Below are 15950 nucleotides of genomic sequence, written 5' to 3'. Positions count from 1 at the left end.
CAAATAACTGGTGCTATTTTTATTGATTTCAGACGGCCAACCATCAACTCTTAATGTAATCTAAGGTGTGTGGTTGTCAGGGGTCACCCCTCGGAGATTCCAGGCGGGCGGGCAGCACCAATGCATCGGATTGTCCGCTCCGTTCCACACAGCAGCTGCTGGCTGCCTGGTACTCGGCGGATCCCACTCGCGTAGCACGACAACACGCTGAATCCCACTCGAATTGGGGGCGGAACACGGCAGGATTGGCCAATGCCTAAGCCAATCCCCAGAATTGTCAAATCAAATCATCGACACGCTATATGGTCCACCTCTCAACCCTGTCATCTCAGACAAGATTTGTTTTCAGACTCTGAAACGTCTCCGACCCTCGCGCTACTTGCATTCCGTTGGGTTCATTTCGACTTTAAAGAACCCATCGAACAATCTAAGTCCCCATAGGCTCCATGTAACATCGGGTTCCTCAGGGGTCAATAGTGGGATCTCTGTTGTTTGATGTACAGTATATATAAATGAATTGCCATCTACTTGCTTTTTAACACAAGCCATAATGTAGCAGACGACACAGTGGTGTATGTATCAGACCGAGACATAAACGTAATTAACACAAAACTGGCATCTCCATAAATGGCTACATGCAAATCATCTTATTTTAAATGTAAAAAAAAACTGAATGCATGTATTTTAAATCCCCTCTGAAACAGTTGCCAAAGTATCAACCTATAATGATAAATGATGAGCCTTTAGCCGTAGACTAGTAAATAAATAAATACAAATACCTAGGAATCCTACTAGACACAAATCTTACATATAAATTACACATAGATAAGGTAGTGTAACAAATTAAACAAAGATTTTTTTCTTTAAAAAAAATGCACCCATATCTCTCTCAAACTAGCCCATATGTATGTGAATGCAGTTCTACTGTCAAACATCTCTTATTGCCTCAGTATAAAGAGGATCCTGGAGCACTCGATTCACTGGAAAGTTATTTTAATAAGATGCAGTGACTAACGTTTCGACGCACAGCGTCTTCATCAGAGTCATCGTTTGACTGATGACGCTGTGCGAAATGTTAGTCACCCCTCAAGACGACGAATCATTGAGCAATTATGCAATCGTGCCTACAAAATCTGTGTAAATTTACCATATCGTTGGCACTACTGTATTGCACTCGAAAGAGCTAGTGCATTACATTTTGACGATCTCAAATTAACATCAATGAAACTTTATTATCAGATTCAATATCACCTTACGCCATCCCTTAAGTTCTCTTCTTCCCAGGTTCTCAGCCACAAGACAAACACAAACCACTCGTGCCATCACAAATTCTGAAAATCCTCTTCCTAGATATAAAAATAATTATGGACAGCGATCTTTCTTTTACAATGGTACAGTAACCTGGAACGAGATTCCGCTATATTTACGCAATAGTTTACTGGCATCTTTTACTGGTTTTAAACTGCTGTATAAAAATCTCTTACTGGGGGAGCAGGTCAGCGGTCACTGACCTGGGTAATGAGGCAACACTTGTAGCTGCCTCATGGCCTAAGTCAGACAATCCTAAACCCTCTTATTTATTTTCTCAAAATGTTCCCATCTTCTTCTTCTACATATCTATCACTTTAACTGTCTCTTCTTTTTTCTCTTGCTGCAGGACAGGAACCCTCTGAAAACCAGCATATTTGCTGAGTAGGGCTCAAAAGTATTTTAATTACATTTTATGGTGTTTGTATGCTTTTTTCCTGTTTCTGTTTTTCCTGTTCCTGTTTTCCGGCTCCCAAATGGTGTGCCAGTCCACGTGTGCTGTGGGATTTTGTGACACCAGGGTAATTGAGCTGCCTGGTGCCAACAACTAAAAGGGGACTCAGACAGCTATATATTTATTATGAAACATACAATTATGTCACTATTCTAACTGATTAAACCTCAAAATTATCAAATTATTATATTAACATTTTCAATTGATGACACCCGACCCAACCCCCCCTCGCGCACGCTTGCTTGACAGATAAATGGACTATTCCTTAGTTTAGCCTGCATGCACAGTGCGTGCTTGAAGTCAAGCCAGACTCCGAGTGGAGGCGCACAGACACACACCATAGCCAGGGAAGCAAACATGAACTCCTCCAGGTAATGTGGTGCATTTCAACAAAACAACGGTTTAACAGCGTTGTAAAGCCACATTTCAAATTATTTCAAATGGCGATGAAAAGTAAAGCAATTATTTCACTTTGGTTACTTTCACTAATGTTTTCCCTCGCATGGACTCTGTTTGCTGACGGGAGCACCGACCCTCTCCCCCCCAAACCCCCATGACAACAGAGAAAGAGGATGATGATGATATGAGAAAAAACTGCATTCAATGAAGAGTGTGGTCAGTCAGTCAGACAGACAGCACAGATGACTGAGTAACAGGTGGATGGAAAAGGTAGGGAGGGAGAATAGATCAGATAAGAAACTTTCATGTTTAATAACAGAATGTTTAAATTGCTCTGATATTCTGATTAAACAATTAATTGGATTTATGAAATGGTATGTTGCTGCTTTGATGTAATTTTACAACGTTTCAAATGGATTCTTGAATTATTTTGTTAAATTTGCTTGTGAAAGCATTTACAGACTATTTTGTATGCATATGAAAACAGGTGTTCCTTGAGATTTTGGCTTGCCCGTTGGTGTGCCTTGGCCACAAAAAGTTTGAAAACCACTCCGCTACAGCCTCAGAAAGATATTTCCAGAATATTACGATATTCGGCACAAGCCTACTCCTCAGGGTTAATGTGTATTATATAAAAACTGTTGTCTGTATTAGTTTAAAATGATTATTGTTATTATTGCAATGCTCTGGCGGACCACCAGCTGGGCAGACCGCCCACAGTTTGGGAATCACTGCAATAGATGAATAGAAGTGGAGCTAACTGACCGCTCTGTGTATGAAGCCCATCTGACCTTTCTCTGTCCAGGTGGACAACAAAGGGCGTAACTTCCTCCATGTAGCCGTGCAGAACTCCGATATCGAAAGTGTCCTGTTCCTCATCAGTGTCCAGGCGAATGTCAACTCCAGGGTTCAAGACACAGCCAAGCTCACCCCTCTCCACCTGGCCGTCCAGGCTGGCTCTGAGATCATTGTCCGCAACCTGGTAAAATAGGAGAATCCATTTGTACCTCAGTATTTACTATTCATGTCAGTTTAAGTATTAGAATAGAGGTCAAGTCAAGTTTATTTGTATAGCCCTAATTCACAAGCATGTCTCAGAGGACTTCACAGAAAATATGTCTAGCTAAATCTAGCTGACACAACAGTAGCAATTACAGTAGTAATAATAACAAGATTGAACAATCATGATAGAGGAAAAGGGGGGTGGAATGTGGGGGAGGAGAGAACAGGGAAGGGGGGAGAAGGGGGAGGGAACATGGGAATGTGGGGGAGGGGAGAGCAGGGAAAGGGAGGAGGTGGTGGGGAGCAAGGGAGGGAGAGTGGAGGGAATGTGGGAGAGGAGAGAGCAGGAAAGGGAGGGGTTGGGGAGGGACAGCGGGGAGAGCAGGGAAAGGGATGAGGTGGGGAGGGGATGGGAAATGTAGGGAAGGGGAGGAGGTGGGGAAGGGGAAAGAGGAGAGAGCAGGAAAAGGGAGGAGGTGGTGGGGAGCAAGGGAGGGAGAGTGGAGGGAATGTGGGAGAGGAGAGAGCAGGAAAGGGAGTAGGTGGGGAGGGAATGTGGGAGAGGAGAGAGCAGGAAAGGGAGTAGGTGGGGAGGGAATGTGGGAGAGGAGAGAGCAGGAAAAGGGAGGGGTTGGGGAGGGACAGCGGGGAGAGCAGGGAAAGGGATGAGGTGGGGAGGGAATGGGAAATGTAGGGAAGGGGAGGAGGTGGGGAAGGGGAAGGAGGAGAGAGCAGGAAAAGGGAGGAGGGGGAGCAAGGGAGAGCAGGGGGAATGTGGGGGAGGAGAGAGCAGGAAAAGGGAGGAGGTGGGGAGGGAATGGGAAATGTAGTAGAGATGCTAATGTCTTATTTGTGTGTGTGTGCGTGCGTGCGTGTGTGCGTGCGTGCATGTGTGTGTGCGCGTGCATGTGTGTGTGCGTGCGTGCATGTGTGTGTGCGCGTGCATGTACGCGTGTGTTACTGCTTCCAGCTGCTTGCTGGGGCCAAAGTGAATGAGCTGACCAAACACAGGCAGACAGCCCTGCACTTGGCCGCCCAGCAGGACCTGGCTACTATTTGCTCTGTGTTGCTGGAGAATGGAGTAGACTTCGCTGCTGAGGATGAGAATGGCAATAATGGTACAGTAACTTATTACACTTCATAGGTTTTTAAGCAGTGCCCCCCCCCCCCCCCCCCCCCCGACTCTACAAGTAGGCGAGAGACAGAATGGAGAGAGAGCGCGGCTCAAAGCCGGTGAAACTGCAGGGTGAAACACACACACACACACACAGTGCCAGGGCTCGGCGTTACCGCTCTGTGGGTGGGCAGCTGCGATGGTGAGACTTTACCATGCTATGGAGAGAGCAGCTCAAATGCACTTAACACGCGGCACGGCACGCACACACAGTGCCAGAGAGAGGCGGGCGGGAAGGGTCTGACCTGTGCAAACCTGCACCGCTTACTTCAACACCTTCAACAGAATCTTATACCCCCATATCAAGTTCAAAGTAAGGATTGTCATTCTTTTGATGGCCGTACACCGCTTTTTTTCCCTTCTTTGCATAATAAGACTCTGCTGGTTTTGGTGTTTATACTTTTTTTCAAGTAGGTCAGTAGTATCAATTCTAAGAATGACAGTAAGAGTTTCTCTAATGTGGTATTCATCTTTATGGCTGTTCTTTTGTTTCTTGTCCCTTTGTTCATAACATTGTGTTGTCTTATTGCCTGCTGTTCCCAGCTCTACACCTGGCTGTGATGCAGGGTCGCCTTAATAATGTCCGAGCCCTTCTCACAGAGTCCAACATTGACGCTGAGGCCTTCAATCTCAGGTACACTCAGTGTCTTTAACAAAAACAAAACAACAAATGGTAACAAGATACAGCAAAGAAAACAAAACAGTAGAATATAAACAAGAATTTAGCAAATAGAGGTTAGATCAATCTTATTAGTCATCAGTCTGACAGACGGCTGATATTATGGGGTTTCTGGTGTTGAGCAATGTCGGTGCCAAGACTTCAGCTTCCATGTGCCGTGGACATTGTATACAATCCGATTGACACGAGAATGGAGTTGGAGTTGATAGGCTGAACTTTTGGTAGATGTTTTTGGTCCAGACAACATTTCGGCTAATCTTTATAAACGGATAACTGCTATGAGACATCGTCGGACTGTAAACAATGACGAAAGCAGAAGTCTTGGCGCAGATGTCCATTCTACACCGGAAACCCTGAAATATGGGCTGTCTGTCCCCAGAGTCTTCTTAGTTGTCAGACTGATAGACTCTGGGTGGCCAGATTGGGGTTAGAGAAACATGCAACTGACAGTTCCAACATTGGATCAAAAGCCTCATGTAAGTCTCTGTAGATGTGTGATTCCTTATTTCCTCATGCTCTGATTGTTTCGTCTGCCCAGGGGTCAGTCACCAATGCACGTCCTGGGGCATTATGGGAAAGAGAATGCTGCTGCCATTTTTGAGTTGTTCCTGGAGTGCATGCCTGAATACCCTCTGGACAAACCAGATAATGAAGGGAACACAGGTAGAGGAACATTTGGATCCATCACTGTGTGACTAGAATTGGCTTGCTTAATAAAGCTCAACACTCACCTCACATCGTGAAAGTCACCTCTGGTTCCAGAAGAGTATTTCACCATTCATTTTTGTCAATCACTTTTGGAAAAATCCTTATCTAAAGAGTTTTAAGCCTGGAACCAAGCCAACCGGCCAGCTAGAGAATCGTGACCAGAAAACATTTGATTCAGAGTTGAAAAACATCCAAATGTACATTTCCGGCCAATCAGATTAGTGGATGATTGAGCAACAGAGCATTTCAGCCAATGGGAGAGCACTCTGAGTGCCAGTGGGCGGGACCAGCGCTCTTCCAGGTCCGGCGTTATATTAGCTCCATGGCTAACGTTATCGTAGATAGATGCATTTCCTTGCATTAATGTGAATGAAGCGGGTAACGGATTTCAAAATGGGTGCTGGCGTTGAAAGCAGCATGACTCGTAATAGTTTCGATAATATACTTTCAGTCACTCAGTCACGTTCGTAGTAGCCTAGCCAGAGATATTTCACTAGTTCCATAGCACCCAGTGTGCTCCACCAATCACAGACAATCATACAGCAAGCTCCACCAATCAAATATGTCGTAGTGTAGTAGTTCTCCATGATTTTTTTTAATGAATAAGGATGATATACAGATTTATGGCTTCTACCTACAAGAACATATAGCATCGTTTCACAACTAGCTCGCCTGTGGTAAGTCTACCTTGGTAAGTCTACCTGTGGTAAGTCTACCTTGGTAAGTCTACCTGTGGTAAGTCTACCTTGGTAAGTCTACCTGTGGTAAGTCTACCTTGGTAAGTCTACCTTGGTAAGTCTACCTGTGGTAAGTCTACCTTGGTAAGTCTACCTGTGGTAAGTCTACCTTGGTAAGTCTACCTGTGGTAAGTCTACCTTGGTACGTCTACCTTGGTAAGTCTACATGTGGTAAGTCTACATGTGGTAAGTCTACCTGTGGTAAGTCTACCTTGGTAAGTCTACCTTGGTAAGTCTACCTGTGGTAAGTCTACCTTGGTAAGTCTACCGTGGTAAGTCTACCTGTGGTAAGTCTACCTGTGGTAAGTCTACCTTGGTAAGTCTACCTGTGGTAAGTCTACCTGTGGTAAGTCTACCTTGGTAAGTCTACCTTGGTAAGTCTGCCTGTGGTAAGTCTACCTTGGGTGGTTACGGCATTATGGCTAATAATCAAAATCACATTGCAGAAAATGAACGGGGAAATACTCTTCCGGGACCGAGGTGCCACGTGACCGTTAAGCTCTATTGTCAAAGTAGAAGAGTAATCCTCATTATAAAGTGAAAGATGCTCTTGCGATAGAATAAACATGTGCTGGTTATCTTGCAGTTCTGCTTCTAGCCTACATGAAAGGAAACGCTAACCTGTGCCGTGCCATTGTGAGGGCCGGGGCTCGATTGGGCGTCAACAACAATCAGGGCATCAACATCTTCAACTACCAAGTGGCCACCAAACAGCTGCTCTTCCGCCTTCTAGGTCCGTTTTCTAACAGTTACCATATTCTAAACACAGAGAAATCTAAATACAGTTGAAAAGTTAGGTAATAATTTGGTGTTTTTTGTTGTTGGTTTAGATATGTTGTCCAAAGAGCCCCCATGGTGTGATGGGTCCAACTGCTATGAATGTGCTGCCAAGTTTGGTGTTACAACACGGAAACATCACTGGTTAGTAGTGTTTTCTTTATATATACAGTACTGTGCAAAAGTCTTGCACCCTAGATTTTTTCAAATTAATTTGGTCTTAGATGTTTATGTATTTGTTTTCTGCATTTGTGTGTCAGTGACTGCTGTTTATATATATATATATATATATACAGTATGTATGTATATGTGTGTGTGTGATACTTAGAAACCTTAAATTTCATTATTTTTTATAGCATCTTCGCTTTAGGGATTATTTTTTTACATGTGCCTAAAACAGGGGTTCCCAACCTTTTTTGGCTTGTGATCCTATTTTGACGTCACAAAAATATAGGGACCCGAGACATTCAAATTCCGGTACACCATCGATAATATCATCAGTGACATCGTCAGTGATGTCACATTATGCTTCTTTTTCCCCACAGAATTCTGACTTTAATCTGAGAATTCTGACTTTAATCTAAAAATTCTGGCTTTTTTTCTCAAAATTCTGACAGTAACTTCGAATTCTGACTTTAATCTCAGAATTCTGACTTTATTCTCAGAATCCTGATTTAAAGTTATAATCTAAAAGATTTTCATCTAAAAAAAAAAAGGAGTCACTCACAATGTTGATTGAAGCTATGGTCCATTGATGGAAGCCTTTGCAGTGACATTATGTGACATTAGTGATGTCACATAATGCAACACCTGGATCTCACCTGCAATTACCACCCATCGCCATAGGTGTCACCCAAGAGAACAAAATTTAGAGATTATCACTTTAAACTCAAAACTAGTACTGTATAGTCTTAGGCCTTAAGACTATACAGTACTATATATTAGGAGTGTCACGATACATTCAGTTCACGATACAATACGATACACGATATTGGGTTCACGATAACGATATGATACGATATTTTAACAATATTTTTTTGCGATCGATTTGTAAGTTGAGGGGGCATCCTCCACGCTAATTTGAGTAATTTCACCATTTTCATCCTCCGTGTCTGTAACGTCCCTCGTCTGTTCAAACAAAGCAATGAAAAGGAGAGCAAGCATGCAATCAGATGCAGATCAGTGCCACCATGTTCAGCTTCTTTTTCTCGCGATATGAGATTTAATCTCAACGATACATATTGTCACGTTTTGATATCGCAATATATTGTGGGACGATATATTGTGACATCCCTACTATATATGCAATAGATTATGATTTTCTTTCAATCATGTTTGCATTATGTGTAACTATTAATCCTGTCTCCTCAACTTTTCACGTCAGCCGTCACTGTGGGCGCCTGTTGTGCCACAAGTGCTCTATAAAGGAGATCCCCATCATCAAGTTCGACTTGAACAAGCCTGTGAGGGTGTGCGACATCTGCTTTGATGTGCTAACTTTGGGAGGGGTATCCTAATGCAGCGGCCCGTCTATCCTCCACCCTCCCACGGTGGCCACGCCAGGCCCAGCTTGGCACTGTGGCTTGCCAGGAGAAGGGACATCAGTAGCAGGACATACTAACAGGAGATCCCCAGACAGTTATGGACCACCACCTCTATTCTATTCCAGTCTATGAACAACTATTAATGTTCCAGAGGGACTTTTCAAATAGAAAGTGAAAACATTGTCTGTTTGTTTTTCATTCTTTTCTTTTTTGATATCCAAGTATCATGTGAAAGTGGAAATGAAAAGCTCACCAGCTCAGTGACGGCTGGACTGAGTTTCTTGGACATGGAAATGTTAATCGGGTTGTCTTTCCAACCTCAATGACATTTGTAATGATTAGATCTAGATATCACTAGCAAACAATTGCTGCGCACAGTCAGTTCAATTCAATGATGAATTCAATGAAACATGTATTGTATTATCAAATCAGCTTTCAGAGGGGTTTACCCTGTTCTCTGGTGGGTAGTTGATAATGGATAATTTCACCTTCAGGACCTTTCTTGCTCTGACGTCCCCACTGATAAACACTTTACGGCACTGCATGAATACTTACATAAGGGAGCAGAGGCTGCTGCTGACCAAGACCCGAGTAAACCACCTCTGAATGTCAAATGCCCACAGAACACTGGATTCTGGAGGGCCGCGCTATCGCATGTATTCTTCTCGACATCTTTCACTTGTCCATTGCCACAATTCTGTATTGACTGGGTAAAGTTTGACAGGCCAGTAGGATCTTAAGGGACAAGACTTGAGCTTTTTTTATAGAGGTTCCAGATGTGTTCATATCTACTTCAATCAGAGATTCAGAATTAAATTTACACAGATTGGCACTGTATTAATTTACAGTTACAGTTGAGAGATGATACTACTGGATAAAGATGTGAAATGGCTTATGTTAATTACTCATTTATAAAAGTTGTTTTTCCCACGTGGTTGGTACATGGTGTACCATTTATAAGCATCGAACCAAGTAATTTAGTGGTAAACTGCCATTTTTAACTCGGCAAATGAGGAAAATGTGATCTCAGAAACCCCCCTTTTTTTCTATCACAACAGTGGAATATAAACATTGTATCAAAACCGAAATGATCTTCATGAAGTTAGAAAAATACCTAGTATGTCTATGCATGTCATATAATTTGTAGCCTTTACATGTTATTGTCATAATCATAAATCGTGTTTCCAAAATCAGTCACCAAATGATTACATTCCGTTTTTGTCTGTCATGAGGTCTTCGTTGGAGTTGTGAACCTGATCCCGTGTTGCCTCAAGTCAAGGTATTGTCTTGACCGTCACATTTAATGCTTCTTGATTTCTAAGCCTAACAGGTGCACTTTATCAAGATTACATGACATTTCTGATCATTGTGGAGAATGTGGAGTGGAGGGATGGCCTGGCAGGGGGGCCACATTAGGTATTGTTAAATTGTACAGATAAATGTGTGATATTTTTGACCACTACAACTGTTTTGTACTTAATGCAGTTTGTGCTTGTCATTGTGACAAACTTAAATCTTGCCTCTGTTAATCTTTTATGCACATTGTTTAATCTTTTATGCACATTGTATTGTATCTGTATGCTCAGATATCTAGCCTGTTTCTTCCTGGTGTATCCTTTTAGAGAAAGGGAGGACAACTTTACATAAAGGTCATCAAAATACGAATAAGGTGTAGCGTTTATTCTTTTTCCCAAAAGCACTCAAATGCTTGAGAGGTTGAATGCAGGAGTTTACGATGAGTACTTGAAGGCAGCATTTGGCGCTGAGTGCGGAGCTCCCTCTAGTGGGGAAAGCCTGCAATGCAGTAGGGAATTAGATTTTAGTATTTTCCCAGGTCTGGGAAAGTATGAAAAAAGGAAAAGAGCATTGAAAAAAAAGTGCTTTTATTGTCTATTGTGACTATCTGATAAATATAAAATCGGAATTGCGAAAAGAAAAAAAATAGGCAACGACCATATCTCAGTGGTCCTTTACTTGGATCCCTGCTGGACGCGGACCACGCCCTGTGCCCGCCTACGCAGCAGTCAAGTGCCAGGATTGGCCAGGTGCCCATGCTCCGTGAGCCAATGGGACGAGTATTTATTTGTACAAGCTCTGGCTGCACTTCCTTGACAAGTTGACAGACAATGGCCTCAGTCTGGATGAAAAACTCTGCGCTGCCAACACTAGTTTAAATGAAAAAGAAAACAATGTTTTCACTAGGCAAATTTTTGCTCCAGCAATCTTCTTAGCAAAACTAAGACATTTATGGACTGTTCGTTATTTAGAAGGGGGGGTCACTGGAGGGATTTGGGGCGCTCTGAATTAAAAAGCTGTGACCCTTCACTGACCAAAATATATTTTTTCTTAAACCTCCACAAGTGATTAGAAAAATATCATTGACACTCCCCGACAAAATGTTATATATGACGCGAGCGCAAGTCTTGACACCTGCTCTACTCGGAAAACTTTCGGTCCATCAGCACCGGTGCTGCCCAGGGCGGTGTCCTCTCTCCCTACTTCTTCGGTCTGTACACCAACAGCTGCACCTCCAGTCACCAGTCCGTCAAGCTCCTGAAGTTCGCAGACGATACCACCCTCATAGGGCTCATCACAGACGGAGATGAGTCGGAATACAGACAGGAAGTTGACCATCTGGTGACTTGGTGCAGTCAAAACAACCTGGTGTTAAATGCTCAAAAAACAATGGAGATGATTGTGGATTACAGGAGGAACAAAGCCCCACCTTCCCCCATCACCCTGGGTGACTCCCCAGTCAACACTGTGGAGTCCTTCCACTTCCTGGGGACCATCATCAGCCAGGACCTAAAATGGGAGCTGAACATCAGAGCTCTCATCAAGAAGGCACAGCAGAGGATGTACTTTGTGCGGCAGCTGAAGAAATTCAAAGTGCCAAAGGCCACGATGGTGCACTTCTACACCTCCATCGTTGAGTCCATCCTCACCTCCTCCATCACCGTCTGGTATGCTGCTGCCACTCTCAAAGACATTAACAGACTTCAGCGCATCATCCGCTGCGCTGAGAAGATAATCGGATGCAACCTGCCATCCCTCCAGGACCTGCATGCAGCCAGGACACTGAAGCGGTCTCGCAAGATCATGGCTGACCCCTCCCACCCTGGCCACAAACTCTTTAAGACACTCCCCCACGGCAAGAGACTGAGGTCTGCCAAGACCAGAACCACCCGCCACAAGACCAGCTTCTTCCCAACCGCCATCAGCCTCACCAACAAGGCCCGGAAACCCCTTCCGCCAAGGACCTCACCAACAACCCCCCCCCCCCACACACACACACACAAACTCACTACCTCCTCCTAAACTCAACTGAACTCCCCCCCTCCCCATAAAACTGGAACTCATATCTAATTTAATTCCCTGCCCATTTAATGCCTATTTAACTTAGCCTGTAAATTCCATGTACATTCAATGTAAACTCTTATTTAACTCCGACTGTAAATTCATGTAAATCCACTGCCTATTTAACGTCTATTTAACTCAGTCTGTAAATCTCATGTAAATTCAACGTAAATTCATATTTATCATCCACAGAACACTTCACCACTCATGTACATATTGTATATATTTACTCGATTTGATTGCACTTGCAACTTTGTGATTGTCTTTAGTTATCTTCCTACTTCTTATCTCTGTATATTGATGTGACCGCTACGCTGCATACAGACACTAAGACAAATTCCTCGTATGTAACTTGTATACAGTGGCAATAAAAGTTATTCTGATTCTGATTCTGATAGGGTGACCAGATCCCAACTAACCAGATGTGGGACGAAGAGTACGTTTGTGTGGGACAATGTGGGACACGTTACCAGTGCATCGAGGTAGTCTAAGATGTTGATATAAACGTCTATCTAACTTAAAAAATAAACATTTCCATTCTGCCCCTTAGCTCATAACATACAGTATGCTTTGCCCTCTGGTTGATTCAGTAGCACATAAGAGACTATGCAAATAAAAACTTAACAATATATTTTATTCAAATGCAACTTTCACAACTCTGACGTGATGACCGCTGCATCCATGGTATTTCCATGATATTCAAATTTTTTGGAAAAGATCTGTGTGTGTATATATATATATACTGTATATAGGCTATATATATTGCTGGGGACCCCTGGAGACCCTCAAGGACCCCTTGGGGGTCCCTGGACCCCCACTTTGAGAAAAGAAATCCACCCGCTGCTCAGCACTGCCCTGTGTAGAGCATCCTGCCCACTGTCAGCAGACTTCCCCTAAGCAGGGCTTAAATAGGAAGAGACTAAGGTAGAGTCCTGCTGTGGATGTCTGTTTTTCTTTGCACTTTTGCCATGTCTATCTTAATCATGGAATATTTCAAATGTGATTATACAGTTGCTATACTCATGAGGTGCTTCGAAAAGCTGTTTGGAGTAATTGTTGGTGTGGGTGTGTGTTTCTAGATGTGCCGCCAACATCAGTAGCTGGGTTATCCCTTTTTTATATATAGGCTATAGCCTATTATTTTCTCTGAAATTTCCCCCGATTTTCTCCTCAATTGTACTTGGCCAATTTCCCCCTGCTGTCCCGGTTGCTGCTCTACCCCCTCTGTCGATCTGGGGAGAGCCATAGACTGGCACCATGCTTCCTCCAACACATGTGCAGTTGCCAGCCACTGCTTTTCACCTGACAGCGGGCAGCTTCACCGGTAGGACGTAGCACATGGGAGGATCCCGCTATTCCCATCAGTTCCCTTCCGCCCCGAACAGGCGCCCCGACGGACCAGAGGAGGCGCTAGTATAGCGACCAGGACACATTGCCCTTAATCCGGCTTCCCACCCGCAGACACAGCCAATCGCGCCTGTATGGATGCCCGACCAAGCCGGAGGAAACACAGGGGCGCGAACCCACGGCCCTCGTGTTGGTAGGCAGGGAATCTACCACTACACTACCCGGATGCCCAGTAGGTGGGTTATCCTTAAGCAGGAGGAAATATTTAGCAGGAAGTTTATGATAATTTAGAAAAAAAATAAAATGTGTCTGCTCATAGTCATCTAATTCTAGGGCTGGCCCGCTGTGTGTAGGAGCCATATGAGTGATTTAATAGGTGAAGCCATATAAGGCCACATAAGTATAAGTAATGAGTCTTGGCATATTCATGTACTTGGTTTTGTGGGCACACTGCATTGGCACTTGGGTGGTGGGTGTATCACTGTGGCCATGTAGGCTACTTGGCAGTTTCAAGTAATTGCACTCACCTGGTTCATTGTTGGTTTGGTCATTGGGGGTAGGCATAGTGGATTATCTGAGTTTTGCCTATTTTTAAACCTTTAGTTTAGGCTATCTTTGCACGGTGCTTGGATGCAGCTGTTTAATGGAAGTGGTTGTGCAGTGTGTGATATGGAAATAAAAAGTTTTAAACAGAGCCTCAGAAGTGGACGTTAATTTGGTTCAGCTTTTCTCCCGTGCTTAGCCTGCCACGGCTTATTGCTTTTTGTGGTCACCAGGGCCGGCCCGCCCTATATGCGAACTAAGCGGCTGCCTAGAGCCCCGGGAGTTTTTTTTTTTTTTTTTTTTAATAAACATAGGTTATAATAGTATAGGCTATGTGTGGTAGTTAAAACATAGGTTGATGTTTATTTATGTTTGTAGTTTAAACAAAAACATAAATACTGTAGGCTACATACAGTACAACACAAAAGGCTGTTATTTACCTTTTGTTGCCACCTGGTGAGTAAATATATATGTAGGCCTAACTAAAACCATTAAAATTGACAACCGGTCCTGCATGTATCTACCGGTCCTTGGCACAAAAAAGATTGGGAACCCCTGGTTTAACTGACCTGGCAACCCCTATGGCTGCTGGGTTCTACACGCTTGCTTGACACTGATAGGGCTACCTGCCTACGTTTGTTTTAACGTTGTTTTAAATATTCCTTTAAATATGGCTAAAAGTCCAAAAAACGTCAAATTTTCTTTGCGCTGCAGCACCGAGAGTCCCCTCCTTACAGCACCCCCTACTTAAAAGTACCTCCAGCGCAGGTGCCCCCAAACCTCCGCCCCTGGGAGGGGGCCCCTAATCTATATCCTGCTTAGGGCCCCCAGATGGATAGGGCCGGCCCTGGTGGTCACCAGTTAATAATGGCATTTTCTCCCCAATTTTACTTGGCCAATTTCCCCCTGCTGCCCCGCGGTCACTGCTCCACCCTCTCTGCCGATCTGGGGAGAGCCGTAGACTAGCACCATGCTTCCTCCGAGACATGCGGAGCAGCCAGCTGCTTCTTTTCACCAGCGGGAGCTTCACTGGGTAGGATTTAGCACATGATTGGAGGATCACGCTATTCCCACCAGTTACCTTCCATCCGAATAGACGCCCCGACCCACCAGAGGAGGCACTAGTGCAGCGACCAGGACAAATACCCTCAATCCAGCATCCCTCCCGCAGACACCAGCCAATCTGCCTGACGGTCTAGAGACATTTGGTCTCGGCCGGAGTATGGTTATTGTAGTGAATGGGAGCACTGTGGGCGGACACTTTTTTCTTATTGACATTGTTTTTGTTAAATATAGCGTTAGCTTTAGGTATGCAGTAGGTGGCGGTATGCTCCTTAATAGTTGGATTGCAATCTGCCAAAAAATCGCAAAGAAGAAGAAGAAGACGCCTGCTGCCAAAGAGCGTGGAAGGAAAGAGACGACACACCGGCCATTTTTGGAAACAGAATGCGCCTCGCAGTGGTCAGCTGCGGTAGCGCTGGCCCCTATAATCAGCCTCTCTAAACAGTAACTCAACGGGAGTTGAACCTCGGGTCCTTTTCATTAGGTATTTATCTTGAAAAAACTAAACAAAGAAAACTTTTGCTTAGTTTCCACAATATGGTTGTTGTTTTACATCCCTGCACTACACCACTTCAATCAAGATTTGCAGTACGCCCGGAAAAGATGTGAATCCCCAAAGTTGAGTCCCGTTGAGTTACTGTTTAGAGAGGCTGATTATAGGGGCCAGCGCTACCGCAGCTGACCACTGCGAGCCTGTGCGAGGTTCTTTTGGCGCTGTCACGCTTCCAAAAATAAAAAATGGCGGAGGCTGCTGGGCGCTGATGTTGCAATGGGGCAATATGGAGCTGTCATTTCTTTCCATAAAAGTTATTTGCTGCTGCAGCTGCTGGACGCGCACAGTGACGTATTTACCCAGCGC

The 15950-nt window shown here is 44.1% G+C and overlaps 1 protein-coding gene across 1 annotated transcript in view; it reads left to right on the top strand.

Annotated features, from left to right (window-relative positions):
• The window catches only part of ankfy1 (ankyrin repeat and FYVE domain containing 1), a 59024-nt gene extending 48595 nt beyond the window's left edge, over positions 1–10429 (top strand). The window contains exons 19-25 of the mRNA XM_083636160.1: positions 2967–3143; positions 4134–4281; positions 4881–4971; positions 5555–5679; positions 7048–7194; positions 7292–7382; positions 8623–10429. Of these exons, the coding sequence (XP_083492286.1) occupies positions 2967–3143; positions 4134–4281; positions 4881–4971; positions 5555–5679; positions 7048–7194; positions 7292–7382; positions 8623–8755 (912 nt within the window). The 3' untranslated portion in view covers positions 8756–10429. The remainder of the gene's footprint in view (positions 1–2966; positions 3144–4133; positions 4282–4880; positions 4972–5554; positions 5680–7047; positions 7195–7291; positions 7383–8622) is intronic.
• The last annotated feature ends 5521 nt before the right edge of the window (positions 10430–15950 follow it).

This window comes from Poromitra crassiceps, assembly GCF_964638095.1.
Source record: "Poromitra crassiceps genome assembly, chromosome: 1".
NCBI lineage: Eukaryota > Metazoa > Chordata > Actinopteri > Beryciformes > Melamphaidae > Poromitra > Poromitra crassiceps.
The sequence above is the reverse complement of the archived record's forward strand: the minus strand, read 5'-3'. Positions and strand labels throughout refer to the sequence as shown.